The sequence below is a fragment of the Mandrillus leucophaeus genome, unplaced genomic scaffold, assembly GCF_000951045.1.
Source record: "Mandrillus leucophaeus isolate KB7577 unplaced genomic scaffold, Mleu.le_1.0 Scaffold322, whole genome shotgun sequence".
NCBI classification, from domain to species: Eukaryota; Metazoa; Chordata; class Mammalia; order Primates; family Cercopithecidae; genus Mandrillus; species Mandrillus leucophaeus.
The window spans coordinates 4,091,826-4,114,852 of NW_012103388.1; the positions used below are offsets into that span (position 1 = coordinate 4,091,826).

General features: G+C 37.0%; 1 protein-coding gene across 1 annotated transcript in view; it reads right to left on the minus strand.

Moving 5' to 3' along the window:
* Positions 1–23,027, minus strand: part of RBBP8 (retinoblastoma binding protein 8) — a 104,747-nt gene that overhangs the window by 79,225 nt on the left and 2,495 nt on the right. Inside the window, exons 2-4 of the mRNA XM_011988097.1 lie at positions 21,753–21,959; positions 12,568–12,610; positions 3,957–4,052 (exon numbers count right to left, since the gene is read on the minus strand). Of these exons, the coding sequence (XP_011843487.1) occupies positions 3,957–4,052; positions 12,568–12,610; positions 21,753–21,861 (248 nt within the window). The 5' untranslated portion in view covers positions 21,862–21,959. The remainder of the gene's footprint in view (positions 1–3,956; positions 4,053–12,567; positions 12,611–21,752; positions 21,960–23,027) is intronic.

The following is a 23,027-nucleotide window of genomic DNA, read 5'->3' on the forward strand; positions in this document are numbered from 1 at the left end:
ATATATATATAGACTGCATAAAAGAAAGTAATTTAATGGGAAGGAGATGAGGCACTCATCCACTGATTTCTTCTCTGAAACGGCCTGGAGAAGAAAACCTACTTAAAAAGGAAGTACAAGACTGCAAAGGTTAAAGAGTGTTTTGAAGACACTGGAAAGCAACGTCTTCAAGGGGCAGGATGAAGAATACTATCTTGGGGATGAAATGGAGAGCCAAATTGTATTAAGCCAATGTTTCAAGCAAAACATAATGAAAATGTTATCCGGTAAATTTGAGTGTAGTAATTTTGGGCCCTAAACAACTTGCTAAGGAACAACTAAACAGGAAGGGTACTGGAAGTCAATATAATCAAGCCCTTGAGTTGGCCCGGTCATCTTATTGTCTACTACTGTGAAGAACAAAATCCCTGGCTCCACCTTCTATGCTGTGAAATCCTTTACCTGTCCACATAGGTGAATACACCAGGGATCTCATAGTCAGATCCTGCTATAAATGAGGAAAGCAGGGCAACTATGGCTCCAGGACTCCCTGTTAGCCTTGTCAGAGCTCTCTTAAAAGTACAGTACCCTCTTCCCTCTCTTCAGAGTTAGAGGCACGAAGGTCTGACAGCTCTTCCAGATGCCTCACTTCTTACAGATATTTTTCCCAATAAATCTCTTCAGTGTCCAAGGTCTTGCTGATGTTAGCTTCTCAGAGAACTCAGGCTAACATATTTGGTTATTACTGCCAATCTTAACATTTTCTTTACATGGAACAAAAAGCATTCCTAATCCTTTGGCGTTAATGCCATTACACTCCAACCTCACTGCTTGTAGAAAGTAGTGTAATGGAAAAAACGTGGTGAAATAAGAGAAGGAAGCTCTTCAATGGCTGGAGTTAAAGGTTGAGAGAAGCATGTTCCCTGAAATCCTCCACTACACATCCAGAGAAAATAGAAGGAAGCGTCTTAACACACGACAGACAAGTAACTGATGATTTCCTTTCCAGTGCTGACCTGGAAAGAGTGAGTGGGAGAGATGGCTTTCTAGTTTTCTGGCTTCTCAGCTAGATAGCCCAGACATGGCTGTGTTATATAACACAGACTAGAGTGCAAAAAGTTGGAATCATCTTCCAATTAGAAGATAGCTTAAGTCTTATTAAATATCTATTATGTACTGCTACTTCCATTATCTCATTTAAATTTCAAAATAGTCCTGCAAAGAAGGTATTGTTAGTGGTCAAGCCCTATGTTCCTGGCTTTTCTTCTATTTTAATAGTTTCTCTTTCTCAATCTTTGGCTGGCTGGGTCCTTATTCTTCATTAAACCTTAATCAGGAATGCCAAAGGATTCAGCCCTAAGACCTCTTCGTTCTTCCTCTACTATTCAAACATGTCCTTAAGAAATCCACCGAATTCTAGACTCACATATACATCTATCTACTTGACACTTCCATTTGGATAGAGAGGCTGTTGCTACCTACTTATATCCCTTTGTTATTCCCCTGCTTAAACCCTTCAATGGTTTCTATCACAATTAAAATCCAAACTTTTGCCTATGTCCCTACGAAATCTAGTTGTTGCCCCACTAGATTTCCCATCTTACTCCTATCACTCATCCCCTTTACTCATTAAGCTAGAACCACAGTAGACTTTCTGTTCCTCAAATACTTTAAACTTTTAGATTTTCACATTTGTCTGTTCTATTTCCTTTTGTCTCTAGTTCTTCAAGTGGACAGTTCCTTTTTGCCAATCAAGTCTCAGTTAAGATAGCACCCCAACTCCACGGGGACAGAAGCTCCTGTGTTTAGGATCCTTCCAGACTTCACCCCATGTATCTCTTCATTTGGTTGTTGACTTGTATCCTTTAACAAATTTTTTGTAATAAACTGATAAATATAAATGTTTTCCTGAGTTTGGTGAGCCACTCTAGTAATTATAACCCGAGGAGGGGGTTGTAGGAACCCCAATTTAGAGTCTGTCCAAAGCATGGGTAAACAACCTGGGGCTTGCAATTGACATCAGAATAGAGGGGAGGGCACAGTCATGGGGACAAAGCCCTCAACCTGTGGGACCTGATGCCATATCCAGTGTAGGAACTGAATTAAGAGGACACCCAGCTAGTGTCTGCTGTAGAATTAATTGTTTGCTTGTTGGTAGGGGAAACTCCTCACACCTGGTGTCTGAAGCATGTTGTATGAGCAGTGGGAAAAGCTGAGTGTGGTTCTTTTTCTACACAGGTCCTGTGGTTACTCAATTACATAATTCAATTTTATTTTCTTCATAGCATTTATAATCTGAAATTGTCTCATTTGTTTGTCATATGGCTTACTCCCAACCTTTGAAAATTAAATATATGCACAGACAGGAGTACTAAATTATGTTCACCAACTAAGATATATAAGTCTTATTCAACTTGTTATGTATTGTTACTTGCACTATCTTGTTTAATCCATGACATACTAGGAAAAGTATCATTCCCAGCCCCCTAGAGCAATACCTAAGACAGCAAGGACTCAAATATTTGTTGTGGAATCTGAATTAAGAACACAGGGTGAAGCTCGAATTCAAAAACATACGTAATTCTAAAGCACATAGGTCTTTATTCCACAATACACTGCCTATTCCAACAAATGTGCATCCATTGAGTTCGTAGTTGCAGAAAGTACTCTACTCAATTTCAGTTTGCACATATGAAGAATATTAAATTATTTCACCACTAAAAGGGTAGAGACAAACTCAAATCACCCAGCCCTTCTGTAACATAAGCAAAAATATCAAGAAAAAAATGTTTTTAAGAGACAGGGTCTCGTTCTGCTACACAGGCTGCAGTGGATGCACAATCATAGCTTGCTCAAACTCCTGGACTCAAGCAATGCTCCCGTCTCAGTGTCCTGAGTAGCTAGGACTGCAGTCACACGCCTGGCTAATTTTTAATGTTTTGAAGAGATGAGTTTTTGCTATACCGCCACACTGGTTTTGAACTCCTGAACTCAAGCAATCATCCTCTTGCCTTGGCCTCCCAAAGAACTGAGGTTATAGGCATGAGCCACTATGCCTGCCCTGGAAAAACAGAAACGATAAAGAAAGTATGGAATATTGTGGGTTTTTTTTTTTGTTTTTTTTTGAGACATGGTCTTGCTGTCACCAGGCTGCAGGGCAGCAGTGCAATCATAGCTCACTGCAGCCTCAAAAACCTTGGACTCAAGTGATCCTCTAGAGTAGCTGAAACTACAGGTTCAGGCCACTACGCCCAGCTTTTAAAATTTTTTGTAGAGACAGGGTCTTGCTTTGTTTGTCCAGGCTGGTCTTGAACGTCTGGCCTCAAGTGATCCTCCCGTCTTAGCCTCCCAAAGTGTTGAGATTACAGGTGTGAGTCACCATGTTTGGCTGGAATATTGTTTACTATAGTAGGTAGGTAGTTTATGGGTCCTAAATAGCACTTACAATTCAGAAAAGGGAATACAGCAAATGCTGGAAGCCTTTTGTAATCCTCAGTGTTAACCTCACAGGAGTGGGAAAGAAAGAAGTCAGTGTATGGAAGTAAATGATATTATCTCAGGAATACTCAGAAAGAAGAATCCCTAGACTCCCTCAAAGTGAGGAAATTTGCAAGGAAGAAAAGAGAACAGCAAGAGTAAGAAAAGACGACAGAAACAGAATTGTGAAACAGTTTCCACTCACCTAGAAGTAAAACTGGAATTAAAGCATTAAATGAATTAGAACATTGCTACCCTTGAGCTTCCGCTACAGCAAACACCAGATAAAGATATCGTTTAAAGGGTAAACTGATGTGATCTCACAATTAATGAAAATCTTTAAGACTAGATCCTTATTTTCATAAAGCATTCATTCAAAGGTGAGAGAAGGCTGTGGGAAAGATCACTTTCAATCCCAAAACTAATTACAAATGAGAGTCAATGTACTCCTTATTATGGAGGAAATCACGTATTACTCAAGACCTAAGTGCCAGACTCACCGATCTTCTAAAACTTTAATGGTTTCATGAAGGACTTTCTGCTGTTCCCTCAGCTGTTGATTTTTGGTGAAGAATTCTTCTAGTCTTTGTGCATCTCTAAAGGTCAAAAAATAAATAAGTTTTTCAGATAAAAATACTCTTAACAGGATAATTCTAAGAGCTCCACTGCGTTTATATGACAAACTTCTTGTACCAAAACAAAACAACTGAAAAGGTCAAGTTGGAAAATCTTGTAAATCACAGTTTCACATCACCTCTTTCAATTATGGGGAACTCCTACTTCCTATTTTACTAATTTCTGTGTTGTTTAAAATTTTTACCTGGTCTTGCTTTTAAGTCAGAGCTTACAGTGAAGTGGAAGAACATGAACCCTACGCCCAGATGCAACGTGGGTTTGAGTCCAGCTCATTTGCCAGCTGTGTGACCTGATACAATTAACCTAAACTCTCTGGGCCTCACAAAGTATGGATACATTAATATCTACTGCAAAAGGTCTGAAGAATAAGTATTAATGTATGTACTGATATGGAACAGTGTGGTGCACAGTAGGCTCTATGTTAAGTGTTTACCATTATGACTTTATAGTGAGAAAAAAACTAACAAAGACAACTAAAATTTTCTTCTACTTAAACCTGATTACCTTCCAAAGTCGTCATATTTTACCCGTCTATCATTATTTTTAAAAATCACATTATTATATAAAGCATGCACATATTTTAATTGTAAGAAAACCCATTAGAAATTTGATTGGGATTTTCTGTATAGTCTTGAAGCTGAAAATATGAGATAATACTGTGATTCAAATGCCTTTCCCCAGTCCCTTGAAGGGCCTAAAATATCAAATCAGAGTGGCAAGTCAGTCTGTCATAAAAAGTAGATGTCAAAACAATTGTGCCAAGTGGCTAGAATATAGTGTCACTGGCACCAAAATAGATGGGTAAAACAATTAAGTCAAAATGTCAGGTATCAAATATAGAGGGTATTTCTTAAAAATTTGTTGAACAGTTTATATTAATTGAAAAACATGTAAGAGCAATACCATCTTGCTATACAACAAATAAGGTTATGGTAGCATGTAGAGACATCTGAGAACTTGAAGATAACAGACAATGATATATCATTGAAGCTTGTTAACATGGCCATTTCTCATTTAACAAAAATTAAAAAATAAGTAAATATTTCCTAATACTTCTAGAAAATGTATTTAATTCAGAAGGAACACCAGGTTTTTACTGACCCTATTCGGCAAATATAACCAGATAACTTGTCTAAGCCTGGGGGATTAAAGTCATGGTCTAAAACAGACTGCCAACATATATTCAAATTTAATAGTTAACTTAAATAATCTGTACCATAAGATACAGTAAATATTAAATTGAAGATTTACATGCACAGGCAAACATATACATTTTCACTCTTAAGGAGTGAAAATAGCAAAGGGTTTTTTCTTAAATGATGAACAGAATTCTGTAATAGTAGTGAGTTATCTGATTTTCCCATATTCATATATTCCATTACTGTTCTATTTAGAATGACTCAGAGCATGACAGTATTTGTCTTAAAGCTAAACTATTATGTAGATGAATAACCTAAGTTAAAGTTAAAACTCACTTCAATTACTTAAAATATTCAGGTCAAGAAAGTGGTAACATAAAGAGCTTTTACTAATTGCAGAAATAATTTAACAAGGTCTTTACGAAAGCAAATTGATGAATTCCAGACAGTGCAAAAAGAGTCATGCAATTTCGAAAAGTGTCTAATATATTAAAGGCAGGTCTACCCTGGACCTCATCCAAAGGAAGAGTTATTACTACACCAATCACTAACTTCATTTCTAAGGCAAGCTCAATGTCATTAGCAGCATTTTACTAAAAACTCAGTATCATTTTCCTAACTGGTGGCCTTCTGTTTTTCTAAGGTAACTGAATATTTTAAATATAACTGGCATAGGAAGCTGGGTAAATCTTGTATTTGAGAATGTAACTGTAATAAGATAGATAACAAACCTTCCTGTCTCTTTTACATACCTATGCAGCACATACAACAATTTTTTCATTACTTTGAAATCAAATGTCACGTATGGGGGCTGGGGCAGGGGGATCTATAGGGAGAGATAGGAACTACCATGAATAAAATGGACAAAACATTATGTTCGAGTTATACTCTCTATAAAGAAACTTTGTGATAAGGAATAGAAAGTATGAAAACAGCGCTGCAGAACTGGAAAATGTTTTTCTGTCTTTACAATTCTTTAAATTTCTTAATTAAATAATTTTTTAAAGAAAACAAGGGTTTATCTGAAGGTGAGTAGTCTACATTCTAAGAATTTCTAAATTTCTCAGCCGCTAAAGAGAATTTTCTTAGTAAGTGTTATAAAGCTGGCTGAATACGGCAGATGTCATCTTTATTATTTCCTCAGCAGAAAGTAGTTATTGTTTTTAAGTAATGGCTGGTAATTAGGATGATCAGATTTGTTAGCTAATAAGAGAGTTAATCAGTTAGTAAATAATGGATATACAATAGAGAAAACAGATGTAGTCCATGTACACAACTAGTCTAAAATAATCAGGCTGGGCCGGGCGTGGTGGCTTATGCTTGTAATCCAAGTACTTTGGGAGGCCGAGGCAGGTGGATCACCTGAGGTCAGGAGTTTGAGACCAACCTTGCGTGGTGAAACCCAGTTTCTACTAAAAATACAAAAATAAGCCAGGCATGGTGGCAGGCGCCTGTAATACCAGCTACTCGGGAGGCTGAGGCAGGAGAATCATTTGAACCCCAGAGGCAAAGGCTGCAGTGAGCTGAGATTGCACCATTGCACTTCAGCCTCGGCAACAAGAGCGAAACTCCATCTCAAGGGGGAAAAAAAAATCAGGCTGATCAAGCTCAAGGGTAACTTTTCAAATAACCTCACAACATCCAACAGTCAATAGTACCATGTTTCATTTTGTGAATGAATTTGTGTAAAAGCATTAGCTGCGTGCAGAGTTTTTCATCAAAACATACGTCTGAAACAATTAACTGAAGAACAAATATTAGTAGTATTCATTCTCTAACTGCTTCTTTCAGGAATCCTTAAGGGCTGAGATAGCTTCCAAATCCAGCTATTCTAACAATATGGAGGTAAGACTGTATATTGTATACTGGGGAACAGGGGATTATAATAACATAGATAAACCCAAATTCCTGGTACCACAATATAAAGACCTAATTTATTCTAGGGGTGGTTCAATAAAGGATCCCTTTAATTATCTGATTACTCAGGGAATTTAGCTACTTACCTATGCTTCCAAAATGTATAATCTTAGGCTACCTGAGGTGTACAGGTACAGAGTAATTACAATATATTTTAAAAGGTTGCCAAGAGGATCAAATAAAGTAAGGCATTATTATCAGCTACTGAATAACGTTATATTTCCATTCTTTAAAAAAAATTCATACATTATATTTGTACATATTTATGTGGTACATGTGAAGTTTTTGCTACATACATAGAATGTGTAATGATTACGTCAGAGTATTTGGGGTAGTCATCACCCAAGTATTTATCATTTCTATGTGTTACACGTATTTCAGGTTTCCTATTTTCAAAATACAATACACTGTTGTTAACTATAGTCACGCTATTCTTCTACCAAACATTATTTCTTCTATCTCCGTGTAAGTTTGCACCCATTAACTGACTCTACCTCCCTCCCACCCACACACCATTCCCAGTTTCTGGTATCTATTATTCCATTCTCTACTTCCATATGATCTACTTTCTTACCTCCCACATATGAGTTACAATATGTCTTTCTGTGCATGACTTATTTAACATGACGACCTCCAGTTTCATCCAAAATGCTGCAAATGACAGGGTTTCATTCATTTTTATGGTTGAGTAGTATTCCACTGTGTATAACACATTTGCTTTATCCAGTTCACCTGTTGATGGACACTTAAGTTGATTCTGTATCTTTGCTATTGTGAATAGCACTGCAATAAACACGTAAGTGCACGTATCCATTTGACATATTTCTTTTCCTTTGAGTAAATGCCCAGTAGTAGAATTGGTGGATCATATGTAGTTCTCTTTTTAGTTTTACTGAAAAATTTCCATATTGTTTTCCATAGTAGCTTTACTAATTTACATTCCCACCAACAATGTACAAAGGTTCCCTTTATTCCATATCCTTGCTAGCATTTGTTATTGTATGTCTTTTTGGTAACAGCCATTCTGACTGGGGCAAGATGGTATCTCATTGTGGTTTGGATTTGCATTTCTCTGATTACTAATGATGTTGGGCATTTTTCATACACCTACTGGCCATTAATATGTTATTTTCTGAGATATGTGTGTCTCTCCTTTGCCCAGTTTTTAATGGGATTATTTGTTGTTATTGTTGTCACCCCGTTATTTGTATAGTCTGCATGAGTCCCCAGTCAGATGAGTAGTTTGTGAATATTTGCTTCCATTCAAAGGGTTGTCACCTGACACAATTGTCTCTTTTGCTGTGCAGAAGTTTTTTACTTTTATACAGTACAATTTGTCTATTTTTGCTTTTGCTGCCTGTGTTTTTGAAGTCTTAGCCATAGAACCTTGGCTTAAACCAATGTTCTGAAAAGTTTTCCCTATTTTTTCTTCTAGTAGTTTTACAGTTTTGGGTTCTCACATTTAAGTCTTTAATCTATCAAGTTGATTTTTGTGTATTGTGAGTAGCAGTTCAGTTTCATTCTTGTGCATGTGGTTATCTAGTTTTCCCAGCAGCATTTGCTGAGGCGGTGTCTTTTCCCCGTGTATGCTCTTGGCAGCTATGTCTAAGATTAGTTGGCCGTGACATATAATGTGGATTTATTTCTGGGTTCTCTACTCCGTTTCATTCATCTGTATATCTTTATATCAATATAATGCTGGTCTGGTTACTATAGACTTGTAATATATTTTGAAGTCAGGCAATGTGATGTTACTAGTTTCCAGTTTTTTTTTTTTTTTTCTCCTCAGGATTGCTTTGACTGTTCGAGTTCTTTTTTTGGTTCCATACAAATTTTAGGAATTTTACTATTTTTGTGAAAAATGACGTTGGTATTTTGACAGGGAATGTACTGCATCTATAGATTGCTTTGGGAAGTATGTTCATTTTAACATTAATTCTTGCAATCCATGAGCATGGGAAGTCCATCTGTTTGGGTCCTCTTCAATTTCTTTCATCTATGTTTTGTAGTTTTCCTTGTAGAGAACTTTTACCTCCTTAAATTGATTCCTAAGTGTTTTGTTTCTTCTAACTATTATAAATGGATTGCCTTGATTGTTTTCCAGCTATTTCATTATTTATGTATAAAAACACCAGTGACTTTTGTACGTTGACATTGTATCCTGCAACTTTACTGAATGTGTTTATTAGTTTTAAGAGGTTTTTTTGGCTGGGTGCTGTGGCGCATGCCTGTAATCCCATCAGTTTAGGAGGTCAAGGGTGGAGGATCACTTGAGCCCAGGAGTTCAAAACCAGCCTAGTCAATATAGAGACCCCATCTCTACAAAAGAATAGTTTAAAAACTAGTCAGGCGTGGTGGCACACAGCTGTAGGTCCCAGCTACTAGGGAGGCTGAGGCAGGAGCATTGCCTAAGCCCAGGAGTTTGAGGCTGCAGTGAGCCATGATTATACCATTGCATTCCAGCCTGGGCAAGAAGTGAGATTCTGTCTCAAAAACTTTTTTTTCCCCCAATATAAGATCTTCTTGTCTACAAAGAGGTACAATTTGACTTCCTTGTTTTCAATTAGGATGCCTTTTCTTTCTTTCTCTTGCCTGACTGCTCTAAGACTTCCAGTACCATGCTGAATAATGGTGGTGAAAGTGGGCATCTTTGACTTGTTCCAGTTCTTAGAAAAAAGGCTTTCAACTTTTCCCCATTTGGTATAATGTTAGCTATGGGTTTGGGCACATTTGACCTTTATTATTTTGAGGTTTGTTCATTATATGCCCTAGTTGGTTGACAGTTTTTTTTAACCACGAAGGGATGTTTAATTTTATCAAATGCTTTTTCTGCATCTATTGAGACGACCATAAGATTTTTGTCCTTCATACTATTGAGGTGGCGTATCATGCTTATTGATTTGCATATGTTAAGCCATTCTTGCATCACTGAGATAAATCCCACTTAATAATGATGCATTATCTTCTTAATGTGCTGTTGGATTTGGTTTCCTAGTATTTTGTTGAACGTTTTTGCATCTATGTTCATCAGGGAGACTGGACTGTAGTTTTTTAGTTGCATCCTTGTCTGCTTTTGGTATCAGGGTGATGCCGGTCTTGCAGACTGAGATAGGAAGAATTCCTTCCTTTTCACTTTTTTAGAACAGTTTAAGGAAAATTGGTATTAGTTCTTTGTAAGTTTGATAGAATTCAGCAGTGAATTTATCTGGTACTGGACTTGGTGATTACTGATTAATTTTGCTATTCATTACTGGTTTGTTTGGGTTTTCTATTTCTTCCTGATTCAATCTTGGTAAGTCATATGTATCCAGAAATGCATTGATTTCCTCTAGTTTTCCAGTTTATTAGCATACAGTTATTCATAACGGTCCTTAATGATCTTTTGTGTTTCTGTGGTACCAGTTGTAATATCATCTTTTTCATTCTTTTTTTTTTTTGAGACAGAGTCTTGCTGTGTTGCCCAGGCTGGAGTGCAGTGGTGCAATCTTGGCTCACTGCAAGCTCTGCCTCCCGGGTTCATGCCATTCTCCTGCCTCAGGCTCCCGAGAAGATGGGATTACAGGCGCCCGCCACCACGCCCGGCTAATTTTTTTTGTATTTTTAGTAGAGACGGGGTTTCACCGTGTTAGCCAGGATGGTCTTGATCTCCTGACCTCGTGATCCGCCTGCCTTGGCCTCCCAAAGTGCTGGGATTGCAGGTGTGAGCCACTGCGCCTGGCCTTTTCATTCTTGATTTTATGTGGGTCTTCTCTTGTCTTTTCTCGGTTAGTCTGCTGGGGTCTGTTTCTGGCAAACTTTTGTAATTAGTGAAAGAGGACCCAGGGATGTTCTGCAGAAGATGACTAGAATGGTGACAGCCAACGTTTTGCAGTGAGTTCAAGAATAAGACAGCAAGTCAAAATACTAAGGATGGGAGAGAAGAAATAACCTGAGTCTCTGAGTCGCCTATTAACCAGTCCTAGAATGTCCCTTCTTTGGGCTTTCCATATAAAAGAAGAAATTTTCCTTACTGTAAAAGTCACTTCTGATTGTTTTTATTTTTCACAGTAGGAAAATATCCTACCTAATAAAATGTACATCTTACATTCATTACTCAAAAAAGGATTATTTGGTTTTCTGTTTAAGTTAAAAAACAGCTCAATTAGGGGTACTAAACACAGCTCTGCCACAGAAACACAGAAAAGGGGTATTCTATGGTTAAGGAGGTTTTCAGTAACATCTTTAGGGTAGGAACATGTACAGTTACAACAAGGCACTTTAAAATGCTATGAAGAACCAGAAATTTTCACTTTAAACAAAACTTTAAAAAAATGCATGATTTTATATTCCTGAATCAACTAAGTTCACTTCCAAACGTGACTTTTTGGTGTAACAGAAAATTTACCAATTTTCATTTGCAGATTATAATGGAAAAAAAAGCTTTTTTTATTTGTTTTTTTGGGACAGGGTCTCACTCTGTCACCCAGGCTGGAATGCAGTAGCACAATGTCAGGTCACTGCAACCTATGCCTCCTGGGCTCAAGCAATCCTCCCACTTCAGCCTCTGGAGTAGTTGGGACCACAGGTGCGTGCCACCGCACGTGCCTAATTTTTTGCATTAATAGAAATGGGGTTTCACCATATTGTCTAGGCTAGTCTCAAACACCTGGGCTCAATCAAGTTGCCTGCTTTGGCTTCCCAAAGTGTTGAGATTACAGGTGTGAGCCACCGTGCCTGGCCACAGATGGCATGTTACAGCCTTGGAAGCTTTCAGAAAGTGAAGTAACTGAAGCCCATAGACACAGACTGTAAACCAGACGTATTATTATTAGTTACACGATACTGACTTTTGTTATGGGTGCTGATATTCTACTCTGCCATCTGTTTCAGATTCCTGAATGTGGAAGCTCTAGAGAATCATGAGTAAAATCTGTTCCTGAACTTAAAAAATCAGATCTCATTTAGAACTTTATAAGCAAAACAATTCAGGGAATCTTCGAGTAATTTCAAACTACCTAAAAGGTGTCTTAAAATGCCCATTTAGTTTTCATTCATATGAGTTTCGAAATTCCAGAATTATTCTGCTCCCCGTCTTGTAGCATGTTGAATTCCAGGTGTTAATTATGGCTGAAAAAAGAACTCCGCTGACAAATCAAAATGAGACTACAGATCAATTGTCATTTTAATATTTTATGGGAAAAGATTACATATGTAAGTTGTATTATAATGTAAACATACATAATTAACTAAGGCTATACTTAAAATTATCAAATTATTCTTTTTAATTTAGAATTTGAAAAAAAAAATTGCTGCTGATTATCCAAGGCCCATATTAAGTAGGGCTAATTTTTTTTTTTATAAATAAGACATTAAGGTCAAATTGGACATTAGTATCAACTGCTCTATAAATAACACCTGAGTATTACATACTGATACTTACAAGATTCGTTCCTGTTTTAGCTTGGTTACTTTTACTTGTAAACCTGAAAAGTAAAAAGAAAAAGTGTTACTTCTACAAAAGTTCCTTTATGAGTCAAATGCTACACTATTAAGTCACAACAGTCTGGCCTCTAAATAATAAACCAGGTCTCATGAGTTTACAGTATATTCCCCTTACTTGTATCCTGCAGTCACAAAAGCATATCTGCAACATATTGCTTTTAGTCTATCATGTGACAGTCAAATGGAATAACGTTTTCCCTATCTAAAGTAAATTACTTCCTTTCTAGTAGCAGGGCAAGCATATAATTAGAAGTTCACTATAAATGAAGGTCTATGTTCTGACATAGCCTGTGTATTTACTAACAGCAATGGTGTTTATGTAGGCACAAATCTTCTGGGATTAAACTAGATTGTGGTAGGAAGTCCTGGACTAGGAGCAAAATTCCTTATAGAAAAGTACCTAACAAAAGGCATGAATGTTTTATATCTCAAGATATCTATTACATGAATTTTTAATTTTAATTGAGTCTGACACAAAACATAAGAGAAGACCACTGCCTATGGACTCAGGTAGTTATTGAGAAGAAAGCAGACTGACAGGCATTGAAACTGCAAGGAAGGATATGGATAAAACAGGGTAACATTTCTAATTTTCATGAATGGTAATTAACAAAAGAAAAAAGTCACTGAACAAATACGAAAATACATACATCATTAGCAACTATATATAAGTCAAACAAAAACAATTACTTAGCAAAATTGAAAAATTATAATACCCAACATTGATTTAGAAATGTCATTTAATTGGCTAGGCGCGGTGGCTCACACCTGTAATTCCAGCACTTTGGGAGGCCAAGGCGGGTGGATCACCTGAGGTCAAGAGTTCATAATCAGCCCAATTAACATGGAGAAACCCCGTCTCTACTAAAAATACAAAATTAGCTGGGCATGGTGGCACATGCCCGTAATCCTAGCTACTCGGGAGGCTGAGGCAGGAGAAACACTTGAACCCAGGAGGCAGAGGTTGTGGTGAGCTGAGATCCCGCCATTGCACTCCAGCCTGGGCAACAAGAGCGAAACTCCGTATCAAAAAAAAAAAACAAACTGATTTAATCAAAGATTGTTAAAACAGTAAAAACTAGAAAATTTTTTTCTCGTTGAATATTGCTTTGCCCTCTATTTTCTCTATGCTCCCTACTTCCTGCAATGTGATTAACATAAAGGGGGAAAAAAGCCCTCAATGTTTACTCTTTAATTTCTCAATCAGTGCTTTTAATATTCTACAATTTACCCAACTATAGATCTACTCAAGAATTTTTATTTGGTGGCAGTTAGTTACCAATAAATAGTTATTAGTTGACGGATTCCTGAAGAATCCAAGAATATTTACTATGTGCCTTTGGCAGTTCACAGATTCTATCAAGTTATAAATCAGAAAAGTTTTTCATATATGTATGTAGAAACAAACATATTTATCATTTCTAAGAACATATTTTTTCTTTATCTGCTTAACTTGGTACAATCTTTTGGACAACATAATTTAGACAAATACCAATTTTAAAAACAAACCTATAAATTTCCCAACCATGGTCACATAGACACTAATGAAGAAGACATCTCTTCTTATCGCCCTCCATGGTAATGATTTAATGCCAGGAAATCTAGATATCGTGGAAAAATAAAGGCCCTGGAGAATTTTTTGGATGTTACATTTTCTCCTTATGTCTCAAATTTCACCTTTAGAAAATGTCCAACTGATATGACACATTTTACCTTCGATTCTATGCTCTATAATTTGAACAAAAAATGTTATAAATAAGATGGTGAAAAAAGTGTTACGGATAAACCTGTACTTGAATGTTCAAGCAGTCTTAGCCAAACATTAGAAACAACCCAAACATCCTTCAATAAGAGAGTTGTAACCTGTGGTGCATCCAGGCACATTTTTTCCCTTCTCAAAAATGTGTGAAATTTTACTTGACAGATTTTTTGTTTGTTTGTTTTAATTGTGGCTGACTTCTAACAGTCAGTTCTGCCTTTAGAAGTGAAAAGTGCAGCCAAAGATGAAATGGATTCTTGCCATAAACCATTTTAAGAAAAGAAATAATGAGATAGAAAATCCATATAAACTTCAAAAGAAAATCCTTGGGAAACAGGGGAAGAACTACTCTTTTATCTTGTAAGCATTCAACACCTGTGAGGTATTTGTTCTGTCACGTAGATCACCCTGAAACAGGTTTATATATGTGTGTGTGTGTGTTTAAATTTTAGCATTTGCTATTCACCAAGTCAATTAGGAATCTACAATTAGAACCCCTATAAAGTGTGCTTTAATCCTGCTCCACACCCATCGGAAGGAATGAGGCTATACAACAATGCAGCTCCTGTATGAACAGGTAATCTGTTGAACAAAGTATCTGGGATTGTAACACTGGCAACGTAAGATACCTATTGAGGAAACAGTGTTCACAAGACTAAGCACTGTGCTACAATTAACCCTACACTCACTCATACATAAATTTTGGAGGAAATGAAACAATCAAGCACCTGTATAATACAGAAAACAAATGTAAGAGTTCAGAAATCAGGCAAGAATTCAATGCCTTTGCATTAACAAAAATCACTGCTATGTTAATTCTTACTTATTTTAGTTCTCTACCCAGAACAAACCATATATATATAATGTATGTACTGTCATTTTAAACAAGTTGTTTATGGTTCTGAATTACAAATGATACACTTAACATCACTTTCTTGACAAACAGTGGGGGCTTTATATACAAATGAAGTAATTAAACTTCAACCAAAACTACTACTGCTAGCATTTCTATAATTGCCTAACAAATTATTTAAATTCCAAAGCCATTTAAGGTGTGCTCACTTTGCTTAAGATTTAATGATCTCAAAATGGGTAAATTAATTTTTGTGGATTTTATTATTTACAGATGTGAATGTAAATAAAAGGTGTGAGAGTTACTGATAATAATAATATTATTATTATTTTTGAGACAGGATCTCTGTGACTCAGGCTGGAGTGCAGTGAGTGCAAACAGGCTCACTGTAGCCTTGACTTCCCAGGCCCAAGCGATCCTCCTGCCTCAACCTCTGAAGTAGTTGGGACCACGGGCACGCACCACCATGTCTGACTAATTAAAAAATTTTTTTTGCAGAGACAGGGTCTCGCTTTGTTGCCCAGGCTGGTCTCAGACTCCTGGACTCAAGTAATCCTCCTGCCTTGGCCTCCCAAAGTATTGGGATTACAAGTGTGCGCCACTGCGCCCAGCCTGACAGCATTCTTAGTAATGAGTGGGACAATTCCTTTCACTGTTAATTTGTATAATCTTAAGGTAATATTTTCTTTTTAGAATTTTTGATTCTATGTATACAAAATAAATGGAGCAATTAAAAAATGAATCAAGGAATATTTATCCTGTCCTATTAGAGCCCCCAAACTGTCCTATTCCTTCAAGGTGTTCCAAGTTTGCCTCACAAAACCTGCCTAGTTTTCTCTGAAACTGATTACCATATTTACTAGACACAGAAAATATATTAGCTAGATGTTAATAGCAGAAGCTGGCATAGGCAAAAGATTGTTTATTAAAATAGTGATATTCTGAAAATAAATCTTTTAAATTCTATTTTATTACTTGTGCTTTTAATAATAAACTTGATACTGAAAAAGATTTTTAAAGGCAATAAAATTTTGTACCCAAATAAATATACTTTAAGACTTTTGAAATTTAAAGAATTCTGAAGTTCCCATTAAATTCTGTGAATTCTGAATTTAAAGCACAAAGACTGTATATATTATCAGTAACAATCTGTCTTTAACCCTGATACTAGCAGCATCTGTCACAAGAGGAACACATTATGAAATGATACAATCATGAAAGGATACAATTATCTTAAAGGATATAAAAACTCAGTCAAAAATGTCTCCAGAACTTTTCAACAAAAATGGTCTGGTTTGCATATTGCTAGTCTCCAGCAGAAATTAGAACATTTTGTCTATTTTTTCCTAGTCTTAAAAGACATGGATGCAGTTTATCATATTGTTGTGATCAGTGCACATACTGTCATATTTTGCTATCATTTTATTATGTTTTGGCAAAAGAGGCAAAAAAATTTCTAAACACATGTAGCAGAGCATTCGGATGCATGCAAGGTCCTATGGGTAGATTTCTGCAGCTAAGTAAAAACTATGTATCTCAAATATTACCATTTCCAACATAAGTAAAAACTACGTATCTCAAATATTACCATTTCCAGCCGTTCTCTTTTATTTTTTGCTGACATGAAGCTTTAAAAGTAATGAGTCAATTTTGATTTCTATATATACCTTAAAACCTGCAAAGTCCAGACAAGTCCATGTTTGATGTCTTTCAAACAGTTTCTTATACTGGTTTCTACAAATGGATTCCCCACCTCCTTAAAAAAATTAAGTTCCCTTCAGGCATGTCTTTGATGTTATCACACACAGACTCTAATTTTATATGGAACTATATGGAACATATTGACAAAGGCATGGCCCAAACCAAAATGTTTTTAAATGACATAGCAACTTAAAAAATAGTACTTATTCATTTAGTACCTTTAAGAATCCATAAGGTATTTGAAATTGCCATGATCAATATAATGTACCAAAGATTATCTTCTCTTATGAGCTCATATATCCAATACCTAACATTCATAAAACACATGGACTTTACCATATACACCAATAATTACTGTATTCCTCTCTTAAAGTTCTTCAGAGTATAGACATTTTTGTGGGAATATGAATAGAGCATAACCATGAGGAGTACACTTTAAAAGAATTATCTACTACAAAATATTTGCAAGCTTTATATATTCTATAATTTGATAAATATGGCATATTGTTTCTATTAAAGAGTATATCATTTGTTTTCTTGATGCTTCCTCATCGTAAAATAAGGATTTCATGAAGATCCCGTAACGCCAAAGAACAGAAGAAATTTGTCAAATATTTTATTTCTATTAAATTAATAGCCTATAAATAGACAGGCACAGTGGCTCCTGCCTGTAATCTCAGCACTTTGGGAGGCTGAGATGGGCGGCTCGCTTGAGGTCAGGAGTTTAAGACCAGCCTGGCCAACATGGTGAAACCCCATCTCTACTAAAAATACAAAAATTAGCCAGGAGTGGTGGTGCATGCCTGTAGTCCCAGCTACTTGGGAGGCTGAGCCAGGAGAACTGCTTCAACCTGGGAGGCAGAGGTTGTAGTGAGCTGAGATCACGCCACTGCACTCCAGCCTGGGTGACAGAGTGAAATTCTGTTTCAAAACATAAAAAACAAAAATAGAAATCAAGAGTTTCAAGAAAGTTGCAGAATATAAAATCGACTCACAAAAACCAGTTATATTTCTATACACTAACAATGAACAATCTGAAAAGCAAATTAAGAAAACAATTCTATTTACAGTAGCATCAAAAGAATAAAATACTTAAGAATACATTTCACCAAGGAGACAAAAAACTTGTACCCTGACAATCAGAAAATGGTGCTGAAGTAAATTACAGAATGACCAGGTGTGGTGGTTCATACCTGTAATCCTAGCACTTTTGGAGGCCAAGGTGGTCAGAGGACTGCTTGATCCCAGGAGTTGAGGCTAGCCTAGGCAACAAAGTGAGATCCCTGTCTCTATAAAAAAATTAATTAGCCAGATGTGGTGGTGCATGCCTGTCGTCCTAGCTACTCTGAAGGTGGAAGTGGAAGGATCGCCTGCACCCTGGAATTTGAGGCTACAGCGAACCATGATTGTGCCACTGCACTCAAGCCTGGGCAATGAGACAAGACCTCATCTCTAAAAATTAATAATTAAAAAATAAAAACCTTAAAAAGAAATACAGAAGACACTAATAAATAGAAAGATATCCCGTGTTCATGGACTACAAGACAATATTGTTAAGATGTCAATACTATACAAAGCAATCTACCGATTCAAAGCACTACCTATCAAAATCCCAAATCCCCAAATCCCAACATTTTTTGCAGAAATAGAGAAATCTGCCCTAAAGTCAAGGCATGATGACAATCTCTTCAGCACAGCACATACCATTTTACGTAATTTGGATCTATGTACATTTCTAGCATCATATCCTATGCACCTCCCCCAAAAACTCCCATCTCCCATTCCATTTCCTCTTAGAACTAAACCTAACCATCCATAGTTCCTTGAATAGAATCAAGCTCTTATGTGCAAACTTTTGCATGTGCTATTCTCTCTACTCAGAAAATTCCCTCCCCTTCCACCATCTTCTTTACCTGGCTAATTAGACTTAATCAGTTATCAAGCCTGGTCTGACATAAACCATGCACAAACCCACTTCCCCATGCAACCACACACACCCTCAGTTCTTCCTTCATGTTTTCAGATAATAACATAGTACACTGCATTAAAATTCTAGACTAGAAATTTCCTTAAAGCTAGCACTATATAGGATTCATTCTTATTCACAAGGTCTGGCAAATAGTAATTGCCCAAAAAACATTTCTTGAACATTTCTTTGTGTCTCCATGAACACTGGGGCTTGAAAGAATACTTTTGGGGTTGTTCATATTTCAAAACTCATTAATTAGTAAGAGTATTATCAGAAGTTTTGCCGGAAACTAAATTTACCATGGGAAATTTTTTGTTTTTTGTTTTTTTTTGAGATGGAGTTTTGCTCTTGTTGCCCAGGCTGGAGTGCAATGGCACGATCTCAGCTCACCGCAACCTCCACCTCCTGGGTTCAAGCGATTCTCCTGCTTCAGCCTTCCTGAGTAGCTGGGATACAGGTGCGCACCACCACGCCTGGCTAATTTTGTATTTTCAGTAGAGAAGGGGTTTCTCCGTGTCAGTCAGGCTGGTCTCAAACTCCTGACCTCAGGTGATCCGCCCACCTTGGCCTCCCAAAGTTCTGGGACTACAGGCATGAGCCACCACCCCCGGCCTACCATAAGAAAGTCCTAACAGACCCACATACTACAGTTTAGATTCAGGTGGATTACGTTTTAATAGTACTTCAGTGTAATGATACAGCTATAAAGCACTGCAGTATTAAACTTATAATAGGTAATCAAGAAACAAATGTCATATGAAGCATTTCTCACACATCGGGAAAGTTACAGAATTAAAGTATATTAAAATTTAGTATCAAAACCTTGAGCTTAGCTTCTTTTAATACAAATAATATTTACTCATCTCAATCACAATTGCTTAATCCTCTATATACTCTTTGCACTTCATAAAAACCTTTTAACTGTTATTTCACTGTATTGTAATTATCTGTTTACACGACTCTATCTCCATTAAACAGGCTCTCTGAAAGTAAGCTGCCATTCACTTTTGTATTTCAGAGCTACAGGTTTGTCAAATGACTTATGTAGTAATTTTATGTCAAGATCCTGCAAAAATTTTGTAGAAGAAAATTAAATTTAGAGGTTAGGTAATTAGGCTTAAGATCACAGAGCAAGTGGGTAAATGAAATCAGAATTCAAATCCAGGTCTTCAGTCAACAAATTCTTTACCTTTTCCACTATCTCATACATATTACCACAAGTAAATAACAGCAAGTTGTATACAAATTATGTTCTGAGGTTAAAAAGCACCAATTTGACCATAAAAATGAATCACAAAAACTACAAGTGTAAATGTCCTCTAAAAATGAGATCTGGGCTGTGCGCAGCTCACGCCTGTAATCCTAGCACTTTGGGAGGCCAAGGCGGGAGGATCACCTCAGCTCAGGAGTTTGAGACCAGCCTGCACAACATAGCGAAACCCTGTCTCCACAAAAAATACAAAAACTAGCTAGGTGTTCTAAGGTGAAGGTTAAGTTAAAAAAAAAAAACTAGCTGGGCATGGTGTGTGCGCCTGTAGTCCCAACTACTTGGGAAGATGAGGTGGGAGAATCACTTGGGCCCGAGAGGTTGACGCTAATATTGAGCCATGTTTGCACCACTGCACTCCAGCATGGGTGACAAAGCGAGACCCTGTCTCAAAAAGAAAAAGAAAAAAAGATCAGCTGGGCACGGTGGCTGACACCTGTAATCCTAGAACTTCAGGAGGCTGAGGCCAGTGGACTGTTTGAGCCAGAAGTTCAAGACCAGCCTGGGCAACATGGCAAAACTCTGTTTCTACAAAAAACACATAAAATTAGCTGGACATGGTGGTGCACACCTGTAGTCTCAGGTACTCAGGAGGCTAAGGTGGGAGGAACACCTGAGCCTGGGAGGTCAAGGCTGTAGTGAGCTGTGATCATACCACTGCACTCCAGCCTGGGCGATGCAGTGAGACCCTCTCTGAAAATAGATAAGTAAATAAATAAATACATGAATATATAAATAAATACACAAATAAATAAATAATGAGATCTTTGGGCCAGGCACAATGGCTCACGTCTGTAATCCCAGCACTTTGGGAGGCAAAGACAGAAGGATCACATGAGGTCAGGAGTTCAAGACCAGCCTGGGCAACATAGTGAGACCCTGACTCTACAAATAATAAAAAATTAGCCAGGCATGGCAGCGTGTGCCTATGGTCCCAACTACAGGAGGGAGGCTCACTTGAAAATGGGAGGTGGAAGCTGCGGTGAGCCGTAATCACACCACTACACCCTAGCCTGATGACACAGTGAGACCTTGTGTCAAAAAAAAAAAAAAGATATCTTTGAACTTAAAGATGGTCATTAAATGCACAAAACTCAACAGTGGACTGAATAAAAAAAATGTACATATACATCATGGAATACTATGTAGCCATAAAAAAAGAACAAAATGATTTTCTTCGCAGCAGCTTGGATACAGCTGAAGCCATTACTCTAAGCAGGGAACAGAAATATTGCATGTTCTCATTTATAAGTGGGAGCTAAACATTTAGTACACATGGACACAATGAGGGGAACAACAGGTACCGGGACCTACATGACAGTGGAGGGTTGTCGGGTGGGAGGAGGGTGGGGATCAAAAAACTACTTATGGGGTACCATGTTCACTACCTGGGTGATGAAATCATTTGTACACCAAACTCCAGCAACATGCAATCTACCCATGTACTAAACTTGCACATGTACCCCCCCGAACCTCAAAGCTGAAATAGAAAAAACAAAGAGAACTGTCATACAAAGGTATACAAAGCCACTACAGTCGCAATAAAATACTGCTTTAAGTATTTAAGATTTTACCTTGTACTTCTTTATCATGACACTCTTTTAGTTTTGTCCAAAGGTCCTTAAAGTCACTAGATATATCTGCAGAGTTAGGGCTTCCACAACTGCTTCCCGAGATGTTCATCTTGCTTAATATGCTCCACACTTCTATTTGCTTAATATTTTCTGACTTTTTCTGTTACATTATAGAGATATCAAGTCGTCTTTGGGCAGGTCAAATACCTGAAATGACAGATTGCAACATATATGAACGTTGCATTTATCTTTATGTACTTTGAAGTCAGGATGAAACACAAGCCCAGATATCCTCATTTACCATTTCTTTATTTACTTGTAATTAATCATTTTTAGAATTTGGGAGGGGAAGGAAAGAATAAGGAAAGACGATAATGGTGAGAAAAGCCCTGATTTCAGTTATTTGGCTATATAAGGTAAATTTTCAGGCAAATTTTCTTATTTCTCTTAGAGGAAAAATTATCTAAATTATGTTAAACAGAAAGGATTTGGATATTGAGGGCTTTTTATCATTCATGGTCAGTATTAATTTACCACTATAAAATAATTTATTGTTTTGGCTGGGGGAGATGGTTCTGGCCTGCAATCCCAGCACTTTTGGAGGCTGAGGTGGGTGGATCACTTGAGGCCAGGAGTTTGAGACCAGCCTGGCCACATGGTGAAACCCAGTCTTTACTAAATACACAAAAGTTAGCCAGGTGTGGTGGTGCGTGCCTGTGGTCCCAGCTACTTGGGAGGATGAGGCAGGAGAACTGCCTGAAACTGGGAGGCGGAATTTGCAGTGAGTGGGGATTGTGTCACTGCACTCCAGCCTGGGCAACAGAAACCCTGTCTCAATTTAAAAAAAAAAAAAAAAAAAAATTTTAACTTTTGAATTGGTGCAGCAGCATACTGAGCCCAAAACTGAAAAACATTCTAAGATAGTCTTGACTTAACAAGCATCCATATATATACACACATCTATATATATTTTATAAAAGAGATAGTCGACTGATGTATTAACACAGATGAGGATCTGTATAACTTTCCAAAAACAAGAGAAGTCAGTAAGATATAAACACAGCAAAGATCTATGAATATAGAAACATCTTAGAGTTATAACACAATTAGGGTAACGTTACTTCATGCCTCTCTTAGAATAAAGGTGAATGATTAAGTTTATTACATAGTCCTTGAAGAAACCAACAGGTTAAGAAGTTTGAACAGATTAGTAAATATTTTAATATGTGTTCTTAAAATGAAACCATTAACTAGCTACAACTTAAAAAGTATAGT